This window comes from Raphanus sativus, chromosome 4 (assembly GCF_000801105.2).
Source record: "Raphanus sativus cultivar WK10039 chromosome 4, ASM80110v3, whole genome shotgun sequence".
NCBI classification, from domain to species: domain Eukaryota; kingdom Viridiplantae; phylum Streptophyta; class Magnoliopsida; order Brassicales; family Brassicaceae; genus Raphanus; species Raphanus sativus.
In genome coordinates this window covers 5249286-5267301 of record NC_079514.1, presented here as the reverse complement: position 1 = coordinate 5267301, position 18016 = coordinate 5249286, and the positions used below count along the sequence as shown (strand labels likewise).

General features: G+C 38.4%; 5 protein-coding genes across 7 annotated transcripts; 2 read left to right on the top strand and 3 right to left on the bottom strand.

The window, feature by feature from the left end:
• The first annotated feature begins 1278 nt into the window (after window positions 1-1278).
• On the top strand, window positions 1279-4886 carry LOC108848922 (uncharacterized). 3 transcript variants are annotated; one of them, XM_018622387.2, is made up of 2 exons: window positions 1279-1326; window positions 1906-4886. In XM_018622387.2, exon 2 carries the CDS (start codon window positions 1968-1970, stop codon window positions 4668-4670), a length of 2703 nt encoding a protein of 900 aa, XP_018477889.2. In that variant the 5' UTR covers window positions 1279-1326; window positions 1906-1967; the 3' UTR covers window positions 4671-4886. The 3 variants fall into 3 exon arrangements, with proteins under 3 accessions (XP_018477889.2, XP_018477888.2, XP_018477890.2); XM_018622386.2 differs by lacking the exon at window positions 1279-1326 and adding an exon at window positions 1333-1664; XM_018622388.2 differs by lacking the exon at window positions 1279-1326 and adding an exon at window positions 1677-1791.
• LOC108848923 (E3 ubiquitin-protein ligase AIRP1-like) lies at window positions 4863-6480 on the bottom strand. The gene is made up of 5 exons (XM_018622389.2): window positions 6341-6480; window positions 5729-5783; window positions 5323-5638; window positions 5130-5239; window positions 4863-5042 (listed from the first exon to the last, which is right to left on the bottom strand). The coding sequence occupies exons 2-5, from the start codon at window positions 5765-5767 to the stop codon at window positions 5019-5021; spliced, it is 489 nt and encodes a 162-aa protein (XP_018477891.2). The 5' UTR covers window positions 5768-5783; window positions 6341-6480; the 3' UTR covers window positions 4863-5018.
• Window positions 6481-8326: 1846 nt separating this feature from the next.
• Window positions 8327-9565, bottom strand: LOC108850069 (F-box protein At3g28330-like). Its single transcript, XM_018623660.1, has one exon. The coding sequence runs from the start codon at window positions 9563-9565 to the stop codon at window positions 8327-8329; it is 1239 nt and encodes a 412-aa protein (XP_018479162.1).
• Window positions 9566-10455: 890 nt separating this feature from the next.
• On the bottom strand, window positions 10456-15470 carry LOC108854955 (beta-adaptin-like protein C). Its single transcript, XM_018628634.2, has 15 exons — window positions 15293-15470; window positions 14655-14852; window positions 14428-14541; window positions 14059-14309; window positions 13586-13721; window positions 13297-13476; window positions 13105-13197; window positions 12790-13001; window positions 12634-12697; window positions 12361-12540; window positions 12177-12269; window positions 11738-12078; window positions 11429-11618; window positions 11150-11353; window positions 10456-11015 (listed from the first exon to the last, which is right to left on the bottom strand). Exons 1-15 carry the CDS (start codon window positions 15377-15379, stop codon window positions 10716-10718), a joined length of 2643 nt encoding a protein of 880 aa, XP_018484136.1. The 5' UTR covers window positions 15380-15470; the 3' UTR covers window positions 10456-10715.
• A 296-nt stretch (window positions 15471-15766) lies between these two features.
• On the top strand, window positions 15767-17639 carry LOC108855223 (uncharacterized). Its single transcript, XM_018628987.2, has 8 exons — window positions 15767-16019; window positions 16111-16132; window positions 16232-16288; window positions 16375-16456; window positions 16621-16716; window positions 16839-16963; window positions 17050-17068; window positions 17168-17639. The coding sequence occupies exons 1-8, from the start codon at window positions 15800-15802 to the stop codon at window positions 17387-17389; spliced, it is 843 nt and encodes a 280-aa protein (XP_018484489.2). The 5' UTR covers window positions 15767-15799; the 3' UTR covers window positions 17390-17639.
• The last annotated feature ends 377 nt before the right edge of the window (window positions 17640-18016 follow it).

Sequence of the window (18016 nt, the reverse complement as noted above, 5' to 3'; positions counted from 1 at the left end):
CCTGCAAACGACAAGATGAACTTAAAGAAAAATACCGTAAGGAGATCGAAAAAGGTATTAGCAGTGGTGAAATTAGCACTGGAAAAGGGAAGAATCAAGAGCGTTCTCTTCCAAGGCCATCAAATACTCGTTGGGGTTCTCATCATAAGACATTAGTGCGTCTGGTCGAGTTGTTTTCAATTGTTATTGAGGTGCTTGAATATATCCAGAATGAAGGCCTTGATGACTCAAAGAAACGACAAGCATATGGTCTTACTAAGTACTTGTGTACTTTTGATTTTGTCTTCTATATGCAACTGATGCTGCTTATTTTGGGACTAACAGAAAATTTATCCATGGCTTTGCAACAAAAAAAATCAAGACATTCTGAATGCTGTTTCATTGGTCGAATCAACTAAGCGAGAACTGCAGAAGCTTAGAGATGATGGATGGGATTCTCTGATGGTTAAAGTTTCTTTGTTCTGTAAGAAACATGATATTGAAATGATCATGATGGAAGACGGTTTTGTTGGTTCTGGGAGGCGACGAAAGAAAAGCAACATTACCAATTTGCATCATTATAAGATCAGTTGCTTCAATGTTGTTCTGGATCTGCAGCTGCAAGAGTTCAATGATCGTTTTACTGAGGTAAACACCCAACTTCTTATTTGTATGGCTTCCTTAAGTCCTACAAAATCGTTCAAGTTGTTTGACAAAGAGAAGCTGATAAAATTGGTTGAGTTCTATCCAGACGATTTTAGTTTTTTTGAGCGTTCTTCTCTTGAGCAGCAACTTGACATCTACATTGATAATATAAGACAGGATGGCCGATTTAATAACTTAGAAAGTCTTGGAGATCTTTCTCGCTTGATGGTTGAAACACATAAACATCTTGCACATCCTCTAGTTTACAGACTTTTGAAGTTAGCACTAACTTTACCAGTTGCTACGGCAACTGTCGAGAGATGTTTTTCTGCAATGAAGTTTGTGAAGACGGCTTCGCGCAACCGGATTGGAGATCAGTTTTTAAGTGACTGTCTTGTTTGCTATATTGAAAAAGATTTGTTTGCATCAGTTACAAATGAAACAGTGGTGAAAAGGTTTCAAACCATGGCTGAACGTAGAGTATGTTTGTAAGTTCGTTTAATAATATTTGTAAGAATATTTTGATTTAAGAGATTATTTTATATCATATTTTACTTTAATATATATGCCCCCGACAAAATTATTTTCTGCCTCTGCCACTGATAAGGACCCCCTTAAAAGTTTACTACTTTCTCTACATAATATTCAAAAAAAAAAAAACTCATTAACTTTCTCTGTCTCACTTTGCTTCAAACTCAAACGGTAAAGCCTTTCCTCCTCTTCTTGGTATTATGAAACATTTCATCTTCTCATCTGGGTACTGATCAAAATTCTATCTTTCTTTGAATATTCAATTTTTTTGTCTCCTCTGTTTTTTTTCTTGTAATAAAACCCCAACAAAAAAAACGAGAGGCCTTTTCAAAGTCTATCTGTAAATGGCGATGCATTCCTTTACTACTAATACTACTCTATGAAAGCTCCTAGTGTTCATTCGTCTTCTTTAAAGCTCTCACTTTCATCTCCTTTCTTATTGATTGATACACACTCTCTTCCAACTAATTTACACACGTCGTCGTTTTGCTGGCTTCTTCTCTCTTCAGGTAGAGAGCTATGTATAAGTTTCTCAGATCTAAAATCACTCTGTACGATTACGAACAAATAAAAACAATATAGTTTTATTTCCCATTCTGCTGAGATCTGCAATGTTTTCAATTGGCAAGTGTTAATGTAAACTATTCACACTGTTGTCAATTTTTGGTGTAAACTTTCCTTTGTAGGCTTTCATGTTCTGTCCGAATCTTGCATTGACTTTTTTGTTTTTGATTTTGTTTTCCTTATCAGATTGGCTTTGATGGATTAATAATGGGATTTAATAGATCGTCAATAAAGGAAAGATTGTGGTTATGGATTCTCGAGGTGACAGTTCCAGGTTTGGACAGTATCCGACAATGTCTTCTAGGAACATGTCTTCATCTTCCTCAACTGCTTTCTTCTCAGCTAACCAATCTCCTTCAAGATCTCCCCAATTCCATCAAGAACTATCAGAATCCACACGGTCTGATGCTCATTGCGACAGCTTCGATCCTTTTATCTCCAGCTCTGCCTTTCAAGACCCTGAGCTCGAATTGCATCCTCCTCAGGCTGATCATAACGCTTGCACGTCTTCCGTATCAGTTTCTTACAAAAGAGTGAGATGTCACGATGTGTTCTTGGGTTTACACGGTCAGAACCCTTCTCTGCTGCGTTTCGCGGACTGGCTCAGAGCCGAGTTAGAGCTTCAAGGGATGAGCTGCTTCACGTCAGACAGAGCAAGGTGCAGTAGAAGCTCTAGGAAACAGAGAGCAATCGAGAAAGCGATGGACGGAGCTTCCTTCGGAGTCATCATCCTAACGAGACGTTCTTTCAAGAACCCTTACACGATCGAGGAGCTCCGGTTTTTCGCCGGGAAGAAGAACCTCGTCCCTGTTTTCTTCGACCTCTCGAGAGAGGAGTGTCTCGCGAGGGACATAGTCGAGAAGAGAGGAGAGTTGTGGGAGAAGCACGGAGGCGAACTGTGGGAATGTTACGGAGGGGTCGAGAGAGAGTGGAGAGAGGCGGTCCACGGGCTTTCCCGCGTCGTCTTAGTGGATGAATGGAAGCTCGAGGCTCGTGAAGGTAACTGGAGAGAGTGCGTGTTCAGGACGGTTAGGCTACTAGCTACGAGGTTAGTAGGGAGGAGAAGTGTGGTGGAGAGGTTGGCGAAATGGCGAGATAAAGCGGAGAAAGAGGAGTTTCCGTATCCGCGGAACGAGAGGTTCGTTGGGAGGGAGAAGGAACTATCAGAGCTGGAGTTTGTTTTGTTTGGAGATAGAGAGGATTACTTCGAGTTAAAGGCGGCGACGACGAAAAGGAAGAGCAAAGGTAAAGAGAAAGTCGTATGGAACGAGTTGGAGAAAGAGATTGAGATGCAAAAGTTAGTTAGGAAGACGACGAGGAGGAAGAAGAAGAAGAAGAAAAGATCAATCAAGATTATATACGGGAAAGGCGCGGCGTGCGTCTCTGGAGAAGCAGGGATCGGCAAAACCGACCTGCTTCTCGAGTTCGCTTACAGGCACCACCAGAGGTACAAGATGGTGCTCTGGATAGGAGGCGAGAGCCGTTACATCAGGCAGAACTACCTGAATCTTTACCGGTACTTGGACGTGGACGTCGGGGCGGAGAACCGCCCCGACCGAACGCGGATCAAGAGCTTCGAGGAGCAGGAAGATACCGCGGTTTCGAGGATCAGGAGAGAGCTGATGAGGGACATACCGTTCTTGCTCGTTATCGATAACTTGGAGACCGAAAAAGACTGGTGGGACTCGAAGCTAGTGATGGATCTTCTCCCTAGGTTTGGAGGACAGACTCACGTTTTGATATCGACGCGTCTCTCCGGAGTTATGAACATGGAGCCGTTAAAACTCCCTTACCTCTCTGCCGCCGAAGCTATGGCATTGATGCAGGGGAATGTTAAAGACTATCCGGTTCTGGAGATGGATGCTTTGAGAGCGATCGAAGAGAAGCTAGGGAGGTTAACTCTAGGGCTAGCTATAGTGGGAGCTATATTGTCAGAGCTTCCTATAAGCCCGAGCCGGCTTTTGGATACTATAAACAGAATGCCTTTGAAGGAGATGCCATCATGTAGTAGTGTGTTTCTGTTGCAGCTGTTTGAAGTGTGTTTTTCGATCTTCGATCAAGCGGATGGACCGAGGAGGAGTTTAGCTACGAGAATGGTCGTCGCGAGCGGGTGGTTAGCTCCCGGGCCTGTACCACCCTCTCTATTAGCTTTGGCTGCTTGTAAGAAACACAGAGGAGGTCTGTGGAGAAGACTGAGACGAGCTATAAGCTGCTGCGGGTTTGCGTCTTCGAACTCCAAGAGATCAGGAGCTGAAGCTGCTTCCATGTTGCTTAGGTTTAACATTGCTAGAGCCAGTAACGTCAAGCTAGGGTTTATAGAGATACACGAGCTTGGGAGACTCTACGCAAGAAACAGAGGACTTGTGAACGAGACTGCTCCTGCGATGGTCCGAGCCGTGATAAGCCGCGGCTGGAGCGTTGAAACAGCAGATCAGATATGGGCGGTTTGTTTCTTGCTCTTCGGTTTCAGCAACGAAGCTCCGAGTATTCAGCTTAAGATAACAGAGCTGCTGTTCCTTGTGAAGCAAGTAATCCTGCCTCTAGCGATTAGAACATTCGTGACGTTTTCGCGGTGCGGTGCAGCCGTGGAGCTGCTCAGGGTCTGCACAAACGCGTTAGAAGCGGCTGACCAAACGCTGGTTAAACCCGTGGAGAAGTGGATAGACAAGTCGCTTTGCTGGAGGAGATCTGTTCAGACGAGCGCACAGCTGAACCCTGTTCTATGGGAAGAACTTGCTTTGGCTCGAGCCACCGTGCTGGAGACTCGAGCTAAGTTGACGCAACGTGGCGGGCAGTTCGGTGTGGCTGATGATCTAATCAGAAAAGCAATTTTCATCAGAACTTCGATCTCTGGGGAAGATCATCCTGGGACTGTGTCGGCTAGAGAGACATTGAGTAAGTTAACGAGGCTTTCATCTAATGTTCATCAGAGTCATAACACTTCACCGTAATAGAGACAGAGAGAGAGGTCTTTAGGGGTATCTCTTGTTGCAAAAGTTAAAAAGGTTAGAGTTCCTTATTTTTTTTCATATATCATTATTTTAGACATAGGAGCTAGATTTATACAGAGGGTCTAGTAAGTAAGTATAAGTTATGTCTTATTCTGTATCTTGTTTCTGATGTAAAATAATCAAAAGATTAAAAACACAGAAGGAGAATTCAAAGCTTGTCAATGTAATTAAGTAACAATGTTCATCATATAACATAACACTTATCATCTAATGCTGGTCTAAATCAAATCTTATGTACCTTTTTCTTCACACACTTCTTGTTCCATTCTCTCTGTTTCTTGTTCTTGATTATGACTCAGGGAGTACCAACTCCTGCGCAAAGAACAAAAGAAACAGACTCTCTATTGTCAATTGACTCGAAAAATCGGAAAAAAGGATGTTTTTGTTCCTAGCAGAAACCTGGTCACAAACTGGACAAGCTTCGCTTCTTTCCATCCATTCAAGAATGCATGCGAGATGAAAATCATGGCGACATTTAGTGAGCAGTCTCGGGTTCTCTGTTTCATATTCTGCAAACAAACAAACAAACAAAAATCATATGTAAGAAGGAAGACCTTATGAGTATGTAACTGTGAATGATAAAACAAACTACCTTCTAAGCAAATGGGACACTCGTCTATGGTTTCTTGATCTTTTTTCTTCAGATTAATATCAATTTGATCACCAACAGCAACAGGCCATGTTTGCTTCTCTGGAAGTATGTGTTTAGCTTCTTGGCTAGAATTGCTCTGAGTTATTGTTGGCAATTTGGATGGATTTCTCGGGGAGAATGATACAGGAAGAGGAGGTTGAAGCGCTGCAGTGTATATATTAGAAGCCAAGTTTGTATTTACTGATCCAGTAGGTAGTACCACAGAGGAAGAAGAGGCGTGAGATAAAGGAACATGCTCATCTATACTTCTTGAGCTCTGCATTAAAAAAAAACAATAAAAGATCAAGAAAACAAAAGACCAAAACAACATTTTTAGTGAAAAGAAAGAATTAGAAAGAAGCTTTACTTCAGGTAGAATAGGGAAACAGCAGCAGCAGCAACCCATTCTTTAGGTTACAAACCTGACCATATAAATGAAAATTCGTTATTTAAACTTTTCATGATCGTACTTTTTTTTTGGGTAAAGCCATGATCGTATTCGGTAACTGAGAAACTAAAATTAACCACTTATATGTAACTTGGCTTTTCACTAACAATAGACTTGTATCCGAAACAGAAGGAGATTAAAACAATAGACTTGTATCTACATCAATACAACAATAGACTTTGTGTGGTCAAATTTGTTGGACATGTCAATGGAAAATCATATGATCCTATCAGGGGCTTACAAATAAAAAAATTTAGCATGATAGAGTCTTGTAAACCCGCAAGTTGGTCTACTATAAATAGAGATACTCAAATCCAAACCCTAATAGACGAAAAACAAAACAGAACAGAGATCAAAAACAGAGACAGTAGAACCAGAAAAACTAAACAAGTGGGTTAAAAAAAAAGAAGCTTTTTCATAAATCTACCAAACAGAGCAGACCAGTAGAGAAAGAAGAAGAAGTAAGTTCCATGACTTAGTTACGCAAAACCAAGAGAAAATACTTTGATCTTTTTTATTAAAAATCCTTACCTTTGTTAGAATCCCTGGGAAACTCTTGAGGTTTTGTGTTGAATTATGGAGAGAATGGCTGAGACGACAGAGGCGCCTTTAATCAGGGATGAATCAAATCCCATTAATTTAATGGTTATTTTTGGTTGTCAATCAAACTTTTTTGTATTAATATACATAAATTCACAAACCATATCGTACAAGGAAACTCCGGACTTTTATTCAACTAAAGTAAAAAGGGAATAATGCAATTTTTGGTATTCCTAATTATTTTTACCATTTACAAGGAATATTTTTTCCTTTCTATTTCTTATCATTTTTTTAATTCTAAAGCGATATAGAACAAAAATTTTTTTATCATAACTGACAAGGAATAATCTTTTTTTTTCACTCTTCCAATTTTATTTTTCTGCATTTTTCTTACTTTATTCGTATTCTTTTGGTTACTAATAAGCATATGAGTTCGAGATAATTGATTTAGGACATGACCAGTCTAAACGCAGCGGTTACGGTTGTGGATACAGGTGGTTACGGTTTCAAGTGTTATACATGATTGACATAATGTTTGAAAATTGTTGTGTTTGCAGATATTTATGGCTGGTTGACTATGAGATATTACAGCGGTTTCATAATAAATTACCAATATAAACATATTATAACATTATAAAAATAGAAAACATACTATTATGATAAAATAAAATATGATTAATAATAATATTATGTTTATTTTTTAATTAGTTGAAAGTTATAATTTTAATATATCTTTTGAAGATTTATATTAAAAATTTTAAAAGAATATTTTGTTTCATTTTATATATGTGTATATCTTTATATATGTATCTATATTAATTTTTAAAAAATTCTAATGAATAGCTAATTTAAAGGTTTTTATAAAACATATTATGATATTATTTATGAATTTAAATTAATAGATATATATTTTTAGTTATAATATTTCTGTTTATAATATTTCTATTTTTAATTTTAAAATATTTTAATAATAGTTTTTTATATTTTATTTACCCATAACCACAAATGCTAGGTGGAACCGGATTTTGATTTTAAGAGATTCAGAGTGGTTTGAAACGATCTGTAATGTTTATAAGATTATTTGAAACACTATCAACTTTTACCAATGGCTAAAACTGTGTTTGGTAGCGGAAAAACCAGTCATACTTTTAGAAGCGTTAGGTTTCATATAAACTATCCTTTTAAATCTTCAGGAGTAACAAGAAAAATCAGGTTTAAGTAAATCAGAAAACAGAAAGATATTGGACATGGATCCCAAGAATTAAAACACTATCTACAAAGAAATTAGAATAATATCTTGGTGGGGCCAAATAATTATATTAGTGAAATATCTTTGCTAAAATTGTCTAAATAGTTAATTTAATTTATACATTAGGATTTAGTGATGTTAAGAAATGATCAATTATCAATAATATTTTAAGTTTTTAACTTACAAATAAAAAACAACCCCCACCTCTTCTAAATAGGCTCGTCTCCACGGTAACTGCTATATGGTCCCTTAATGGTATATATAGCGTCTGGTTAAACTCTTATATCTGGTGGCATTACTTTACACTGGTTATTATTAGACATGTATCTTGCATTTGAGCTTATGCAGGTCGCTGAACCTTCACTCATATCAAGAAGCTTAGGTTCAAAAAACTACTGTGTGTGGTGTCACAAAAAAGAAAACCATGGATTTCCTTCTTGAGATACGCAACGTCGGCACAACGGGGGCCGACGTCTATATGCATTCATCGGCGAATTTGAAATTATGTTCAGGTGTGTTACGTAGGGTAATACATTAAATGGAATCTGATTGCGTTGTGTCTGGGGGCAATAGCAATCAAGTTTACAAAACAAAGTAAGCATTTTAGGCAAAAATAAAAAATAAAATAAAAAGTCGTCCTACAATTTTATTCATCTTGCGAAATAACAATAATCAGCCAAAACAAGTAAACAAAAATAAAACTCGCAAATACCAAGTCTAAACTCGTCTCACGTGTTCCGGATTCGATACAGCCATTGTGGGAGAATGAACGGAAGAAGGTCTGCTGTTTCGAAGTATGCCTTTTTGAGAGAAATAACAGCTCTCGGGTCGTGAGCAGGAATCATAGTAGCGCGACCGTCGCTTGTAAGTTCGAACTGATTATAGGTCACAGACTTACCGTTGTGTAAGTTAATATATAGCAAGCTTTCGTGTTTCGTGCTCCAAAAGTAGGCTGTGTTCGCATCAATGGGGTTTATGGTCATCAGGGAATACTCGAAATCGTAACCCGTCAAGATAGGACCTGGGAATATTTCAGATATTAATTGCCATCCCTCGCTCTGAAGCCTCCATACACACAACTTCTCTTCTACGCTCGCACAAACTATGTTCATATACATGAGAGACCCACGACAAGGTGTACATGCTCTTCTGAATTTGGTAGTTCTCCCTAAATCAGGAAAAGGCGTAACACGGAAGCATCGATCAGAACCGGTGCTATTATTATTAGTATTGAAATCCATGGATAATACAACTTCTTGATTGTCACTGTTCCGGGCGAACCAGTGAAGACTACCGTTCAAGCTAATCGAATCTAGAGAGTATTGATAGTTGGGAAAGGAAGTATCATCCAGACTCCACAGGCCTGTCTCGGATGAATATATCAGACAACTTAGCTTAGTGTGACGCCACTTTTGGTTAAAGACAACAATTGTGTAACCCAAAACGATGCCGTTCTCAGTTCGTGTGGCTATTCCCCATTGCCAGAAACAAAACTGACTCCTTTCAACCCCTTTAGGAAGAGGATCCATAAATATTTCTACGCACTCACGTGAAACCGGGTTAGCCACGTAGAGGGATGAATTCTCCATGATCTTTGACGTTGCGTAGACTAAGATCAACCCAACGTCGGAGTAAGCCACGGCACTTACTTGTAGGTATTTGTGGTTCGGGTTCTGGTCGTTTAAGAAAGATTTGATGAAAGAGCCCACCGGTCGTTTAAGTCCCCAAGTGTCGCATTGGTAGTGGTAGCCCACGATCTCTGGGTCTACGTGATCGGTGTACAAGATGGACATGAGGGACCACGAGGAAGAGGCCGAGTTTTGGTGCATGGACAAGAAAAGGTTACGGAAAGACGGAGACTCTACGATTGATTTCCACTTCTTGCAAACAAGTTTGAAAGCTGTGAAGATCTTAATCGGTAATCTCGCAAGTACCAATGCCAAAATATTATCTGCCAAGGAATCCATCTTCGTCTTGATTTGTTTTGCACTTTTACTAATAGGATTTTTTTTATGTTGTTATTGGTTTTGTAAACCATCAAATTTATAAGAGTTTTTTTTGTTTAAATGGGAAGGGGGATATCATTAGATCTTCTATTAATCTACTTTAATCTAAAGAAATTATGTTAAATATATTTCTATATTAGTGAAGAGATTTAAAGCAACTCCAGAAAAGAGATTTGGTGAAAAATGAATGTGATACTTTTCCAAAAGAAAAGAGAAGGAAATGGATGTGATGACAAATTAATTTATATTAAATAATAAATTATAGGTGTGATAACAAATGGAGTGAAAATTAGAAAAATGAATGTGATACTTTTCCAAACTTGTTTCATTATTTTGAGAATCTTATTTAGATTTATTAATATATAATGCTTAAATGAGATTTTAATAAATTTCAAATGAGAAACATTTCTCATATTCTTTCTAAAATTTTAATAATTTTTAAAATATCCACTAAAAACAATGGACATGTTTTCAAAAGAACTTATTATCAACATTTTAAATATATTAAATTAAAATATAATCCAGTTTTAATAAATATTTGTGATTTTAATATTTTTTAATATTAGAAGTTTCAGATTTTATTAAACTTTAATTTAACTTTAACTAAATTAATATTATATGAAGCTGAACTAATACCAATTTAAATAAATTAATGTCAACATATATATTTTAACTTTTGAATAAAATTCATATTCTACAAATTGTTCAAACTGAAACTTGTCATTTTTGATGTGCAATACTAAGGGAGAAGGATATTATCCAATCTAAAGTTTAGTAAGATTTGATTTTTAACGAGTTTAGGTGATATTATATGAATTGGAGAATTCAAAATGATTTTTATTAAACCACTCTTGAATAATAAGTCACTAAATAATAATAATGTCATGTAATAACACAAGTAAATCAAAAGCTTCAGCACATAATACGCAACCACAACAAAAACAAACAAGTATAAATCAAAGAAAGCTCTTTACGAGTGGGTCCAAAAACAAAAATTAGAAACAAACAGTGAGCAAATAGATACCAAGCGAGGGAAAACAAAAAAAAAAAGAACATATCACTCTTACTAACAATAAAATGGTTACCTTTCGAAACATTGTAAGCATCATAATCAAGGCATGAAGAGCATTTCAAGGGACTCAAAGAAGAGAGGAGCTATCTCAGGGGTTGGAGTCTTGACCGCACATTTGAGACCAGGTTGACCCACCATGGCCGTTAACTCGATCAAGAAAGGTACGCCTCTTGGGACTTTGGCTGATAGATACAGCACGTCTTGGTTTCCGTTTTTACGCTTTGCTATGAAGAACATGTTTGACGCTGCTAGCGAGTCGAGTGTTGACTCCACGCTCGTGATGGTTATCCCAGGGAAGTCCTTCTGGACCTCGTTTGAATCCGGTAAAGACCTCCACGTCTATATCACAAAACAATGTTTAATATCTATAGTACACAATTTTTCCATCACAACAGTCTGACTATGATTACTAACATGCTGATGTGGTATTGTTGATGCACGTTTTATATCATATATAAGGTGTTTTTACTTACCTCGAGGAAGGTTCCGCGTTCCATCCTACCATCTTCTGAGAAAAGAGCGTGAAGTACAATCTTATCAGTAAAGTACCAGACGGGCTGCTGATTATTTTTGACAGCAACTTGCAAAAGAGAGTTGGTCGGCCCGGCAGACATGTTCTGGGACAATACCATTGGCAACATTGTCCTGGCAGATGCCCCGGGTTGCAGAGGTTGAATCTATAACAGTACAAAATCCAGACATCAGTTTCATGAATCCAGGATAATATAAAGCGCGTATTCAATGACTGCTACCTGAAGAGGTTCTGCAGCTGCAAGGCCAAATGAATTTTTGTTGAACTGAATCATGAAGCCATCAAGAACCGACTGCGAGTTGTTCTCGAGGAGCATGCTGTAGAACACTTGACCATCTTGTCGGGTTAACTGGGCCCTAATCTGCAGACCTTGACCGCTTGATGCTGGCAGGACAACAGGCAGCTGAGGACTGCAATCAAGGTTAGATGATCCGATGAGTTACATTTACGAAATATATAAGAGTGAGTAAAACCAGTCCATTGCACTTTTACTGCAATAGAAAATTTTCACAATTCAAGCCATACTCACCCTGAGGGATTTGTGTAATCATCTACTGGGACAATTGCAGCATCATCTGTCCCCATTAGGTCACCTAGGAGATCAGGCACAGGAGCTGGAACAGCCGCTACAGGAGCTGCACCATCAACCGGATTACCAGATATCTCTGTTTCGCTCCCTTCCACATAGTCCTCATCTTCCGTTTTCTGAACTGTGGGTTTCAAGCGGGTTACAAAAGCCTCTGGCGGCTTGTGATACACAGAGGACAAGGTGGAAATATTTGCGAGCAGCTCATCCAGGAGTGACGGCTCAAGTTGGTTTGAGTCATCAGTAATCACAGGCTTTTCAGCTAAAACAACATCCTTCGCCGCCTAGTCAAAAGAAGAACACTCGTGATTGTAGCTCAGTGTCCACTGTCCAATGTACTTGAACTAGTTGAGTGGTATTAACATATGAAGGAAAAAAATACCTCGGGATCAGTAGATAGAAGACGCCAGTAGATGTATGCACGATCCCTGAGATCAGGATTATCTGTCTCCACAGTAGCATTATTCAAGACAACCTGAGAATTTGAAACATGGCAAAAGGCAGGCCTGTCGTCACATACATGTTCTTGAATTGATTAGGATAGAAAAAGGTGGTCATGGCAGAACCTGGATCATTTGTTGTGGGCCTTCAGTTGGCTTCTTCAGAAATAGTTTGACTGTGGCTGTAAGAAGCTGCAGCTGGACCTGTGCTGGTTCTTCAGGGAAATTCTCCAGGAAGCTTTCAAGAAGTTCGTCAGCATTGTCGATTCTCTCAGCATATTCACCAATTATCCAAATCATAGATGCCTAAGAAGATGCAGGAGTATGAGTTTCACTGATTTAACATATTCAGGAAGCTTCCAGCTACTTTACACCACGCAAATAAATAAATTGTATTACCTTAGCTTCTGGTTCATCCAATGTGTCTAGACTCTCACATAGTGTTGCAATTATGGACTCATAACTGCACGTTGTTTTGAATGAAATAGCCAACATTAAAGAGCGTTAGACCACTTTAATATGCCAAAACAAAGAAAGTCGAAAAAATCAACTTACGTGTTTGGATATCTTCTAAAGATATCTTTGATGACTATAATAGCCTCTTGAACAACGTAGTTTACTTTGATCTTGATCAGCTCAAGTAAAACACTGATGCACCGTTCTGCTGCTCTTTCCAGTTTGATGGCACATCTGCCTATTGCACGAACTGCCTTCCGAACAAAATCAACATCTACTTCCGTGGCATACTCTTTGAACTCCAGAAGAACCTACATCAGCATGTTCCATAAACCATCATGATACGCAGCAAAACAAAAGAAAAAAAAAATTGGACAAACAGCAGATAATCAAGTGTATAATGCCAATGACTACCTGGTCTATGTTTCTGTCAGAAGCAAGTTTTATCATAATCTCCAACTTCTCCATCTTGACATAGATCGGATCATTATACTTGCAGAAGAACACCTAAAAGAAAAACGTAAAGCACTATCAATACATATAGCAAGCAGTATGCCAGTATATCAATTGCTTATTCTGAGAGTCTACAAGACAGGACCAAACTACCTTGATTTCATGGGCAAGAATAGTGGGCCTTTTCTGAACAATAAGGTTAATGTTACGAAGTGCAACATATTGTATCTCAGGTTCTGCAGAAAGCAATGTAACTAGGGGAGGAGCCATCTTCTTGCAAAGATTTCGAATTACATCTGTACTAGTAATTAGCTCCATCTGCTGAAGGATCATCTACAAAAGCTCGCAGAGAAAAAGAACAAAAGAGGAATAGCATTACAAACAAGTTTGACTGACAAACAGTTGACAGTTCAAGGAAAAATATTTTCTTTTGAAGTGTCACCTTAACGGCTGAAAGCACGACAGCACAGTTAGCATGTTGTAACCTTGGAGTTACTCTCTCAACAATATTTTCAGCTTCACGAGGATCAGCTGCTTTATACCTTGACAGAGAATCTAATATAAAAACTTGACCCCACCTGTGAATAACACGTATGGCATTATAAAGGTTGAAATCTCTATATATGTGTATTCACAAAGCAAGCAAGAAATAAATAATCGTTTATGCATCCCTTCACCCAAAGTTCACAACAATGACTATTTATATACACAGAGAACCTTCAATAACAATAAATGAACAAAGACGTCCTAAACCGCCAAAATTTTAGATACACAATAAAAAGCATAGCTAAACTTATGCTATAAAACAACAACTAAGTCATTTAGGAAGTCAACAGATAACGGTGATCTGACAAAAAATAGTCAATCAGACACAACATGAGTGAAAGTAGGAAACCAAAATCAGGAAAGACTTACTCAGTACATTCGTTCAAAGCTGTAAGGAGCTTAGTGAGGGTAACACTATTAATTTCAAAGATGGGACTAGCACTCTTGTCTTGTATCTCAGCAAGGGCTGCGACAGCATTTGCAACAACCATAGGATTATTGTCAGATATTAAATCCTTCAAGGCTTCAAGGAAACCCCTATCCTCGACTAACTCAGCATTTATGTCAAACAATTTGGCAACGCAAACAGCTGCTGTCTTGCGGACATATGGATCATCATCCTGAAAAAGGCAGGCCAGGAAAGCCATAACATTTTTCAGTGTAGATTAAAAAAAAAAAAAAGTAGTGACGATGTTGATACAATTTCTAGTGGGGCAAGGTAGGATAAAAAGTCCACACCTTTAGGCATTTCTGAAGAGGATCGCACAGATATTCAGTGATCTTATCGACACGAATGCATCCCATGGTCCGCACAGCCAAAGCGCGGATCAAGGGATTTGGATCTTGTGAATCCTGCCGAATACAACAAAGCGGAAGTTAAAAAAAATGGAGATATTTTTGGTTGGGTAAGCTACATACAGAAGAGAAGAGTATTAAAAATATAGCTAGAGGAGAATGGTGTTAACCTTAACAAAAGTATTAACAGCGAGGATAGCAAGATCAGGCTGGCTTTTGGCGTAGTTAATGAGATACAAGTAAACAAGCTTCTTGAGCTCGAGATTCTCAGTTTGCATGCAATTGAGGACATCGGTGAAAAGAGAAGAAACATCCTTTCCAACAGTCATAGCCGCAATAACCTTCTTAACAGCATCTTTCCTCTTATCCTAAGGAGGAGCACAAATAAGCAAAAAGAAAAGAAAGGTTTAGGAGAAACGCATCATCTTGAATCAGAGTACTATTTGCATAAAACTGTAGACTTATATGCTAGACATTAATAATTATACAGAAAGCTTAATACTTTTTGAACAACAGATCAAAACAGAGGTAAGGCAACAACCACAGATTCCTACTATAGTAAGTGGACTAATGCATCCTCCTTCGTATCCAAAAGCATATTAAACTTGAAAGAAGAAAAAAAATGATGATTCAACAGTCACTGATCGTCCAACCAATAATATAATGTACGGATCAGATTGAATCCAGGATCGTATAGATCTAACGGAAAATAAATTGTTAAGGATTAAACGAATCATTGAGGAGAGAGATGAGAATCGTGGAGAAATGGGGACCGGATCACAGATCCAAAAAAGAGTGAATGAGGAACCTTGTACTGTGAATTGAGCTCTTCCTTGAGCTCAGGGATCTCTCCCTTCTTCGTCGTCGAGAAGTATTTCGAATCATGCCCGCTCATTTCTCCCTCTCCTCTCCTCTCCTCTTCTCCGAGAACGATGTGTGACAGCAGAGCCAAAGACGAAGATGGGAAACTCTGCACTTGTTTTTTTTTTTTCTCAAACAATAGGCCTTAGTTCAAGGGGCCTTTTCGTAATTTAACCACCATTCTGCTGTTGAATCCGGGCATTCCGGTCTCCACAATCGAAACTCGGTAAATATTTCGGTTTGGTTTAATTAATGATTGGATTAACAAATTAAGGTTAATTTCAGTTACATCCTTATACTATTGATATTTTACTGAAAAGCCGGGTAACTTCTACTAGTCAACGTCAGTTACCCATTAAGGAGGGGGGAGAGGAATGGTCGAAACGAACGAAGGTCTACTGTCGTTTCCTTTTTTTTTTTTTGTCAAGTTGACGATTAAGTGAGATACACGTTCATGAGAAATAACTTGATCAAACTCTCTCAAGACTTTTCTCTAGTAATAAGTCTCCTGATCCTCATCTTCTTTCTACTCACTTGGTCGTTCGTCATCGAGAAATCAGAGATACGTGCGAAAATGGCGCCAAAGTTCGACACGGATATGATGCAGGAACGACAGAACTTCCGTAACGTCTGGCACACTGATCTCACTCACACCATCCAGGGCGATACTCCCTGTAACTTCTCTAACTCTCTCTCTTCTCTCCTCTGTTTGATCCAGTTTGGGTATTGATCAAATCCTTTTGCTGTCTTTGTTCTCCTTCGCAGATTGCTGTTTCGCGTTGTGGTGGTAAGTTTCTGCTTTCCATCTGACAGCCTTTTTTGGTAGATTGTAATAAGTAAGACTTTTTGACCTTTTGTCTGATTTTTGTGTTTTCCTTCCTTGCAGTGCCCCTTGTGCATCATACTTGCTTCGCAAGCGTGCGCTTTACAATGACATGTCTAGGTACTCCACATATTCCGATTGATCCATTCCCGGTTCGGTTTTATCTTTTGGTTTAAAATGTATCCTTCTTAATTTTATCTCCCCAGGTACACATGCTGCGCTGGTTACATGCCCTGTAGCGGCAGGTGTGGAGAAACCAAATGTCCTCAATTTTGCCTTGCCACTGAAGTCAGCATCTTTGTTTTTTTCTTTTCTTGTTATAGAATGTTTCGTTATTACAGCATCTGAAAGCATATAATCTCATGCCTGGTTATGGGCTTATTATGATGCCACTCCCATGAGTTGTTAGATATTATTATAAAAGTTTACTAAATAGCAGAATGATTTCGTAGGTTTTTTGCTGCTTTGGAACCTCTGTGGCCTCGACTCGTTTCCTTCTTCAAGACGAGTTTCAAATCCAGACGACTCAATGTGACAACTGCATCATTGTAAGTATCCTTAATTTGCCACGCCGGTTATTTAAGACTCACGAGCAGTTAAAAGTAGGAAGAGTAGAGACTAATGAGAAATTAGTGTTGTGATATATATAATGTCTTATTTGGCTTTGTAGGGTTTTATGGTTTGCCTCAGCCAAGTGGCTTGCATATTCTCCATTGTTGCATGTATCGTTGGCATTGATGAGCTTTCAGAAGCTTCTCAGTTGCTCTCTTGCTTAGCTGACATGGTGTACTGCACGTAAGATTAATCTCCTCATCTCTTATCTCATTTTCATTCTCTCAAACTTCTCGTCTCTGATGATCATGTTATTGCTTCATTGGCAGGGTTTGCGCTTGTATGCAGGTAATGTGATGATAATATGATATCAACCTTACTCAAAAAAACTAATATTACAGAGTCTTCCTGATAAAAATCTTTGTTCATTCTATTATGGTTATGTAGACACAACACAAGGTGGAAATGGACAAGAGAGATGGTAAGTTCGGTCCACAACCAATGGCTGTGCCTCCTCCTCAGGTAATGTCACGCATTGATCAAGCCACTCCACCTGCAATCGGTTATCCTCCACAAGGTTATCCACCTCCTGGCTACCCTCAGAACCCTCCAGCTTATCCCCAGTACCCTCCTGGTCCGGCTTATCCCCCTCAAGGTTACCCAAAGTAATCACTCTTTGTCTGGTTTGAATATTATTTCATCTTAAAAAAAACAAAAAAAAAAAAAAAAAAAAAAAAATTTCATCTTTCTTTTTTTTTCATTTTTGTATATGCTGTGCGCTTTTCAAAGTGTTGAATGTTTGCGGATCGTTTCGAGGTCATTGTCTGGTGTATAAGACTTTACCTCAAATCATGTTGTTATCTGAGACGTCCCTCTTGGACTCAATCATGTGATGTGTTTTTTCTTTTCTTTTGATTTATTTTTTCTTGGGAAGTATAGAGTCCAGATACAATTCACCGACGTATATATATACACGTGTATTTCACAAAAACCAGACCGCAAAATATTTACTAAATTCCAAAAAAAAGCTTTCATTTAAAAAAGGCTCAAAAAAATTTACGAGGGGAATGGATTTGGGCCAGACCTCAAACATATTTTAGCATATAAATTGCAGGCCTATTTGCACATCTACTGATGAAAGAAAAAACGCAAAAAAGAAAAAAAGTAGAAGAGATTGTTACTCCGTAGAATTCAGTCGGTTTCCGTCCCAAAAATAAAACTCTGATGAGCACTTGGAAATCTGATATGTGGGTGATGTCGAGGTCCTAAATTCTAATTGATGAATTGCTTTGGAAT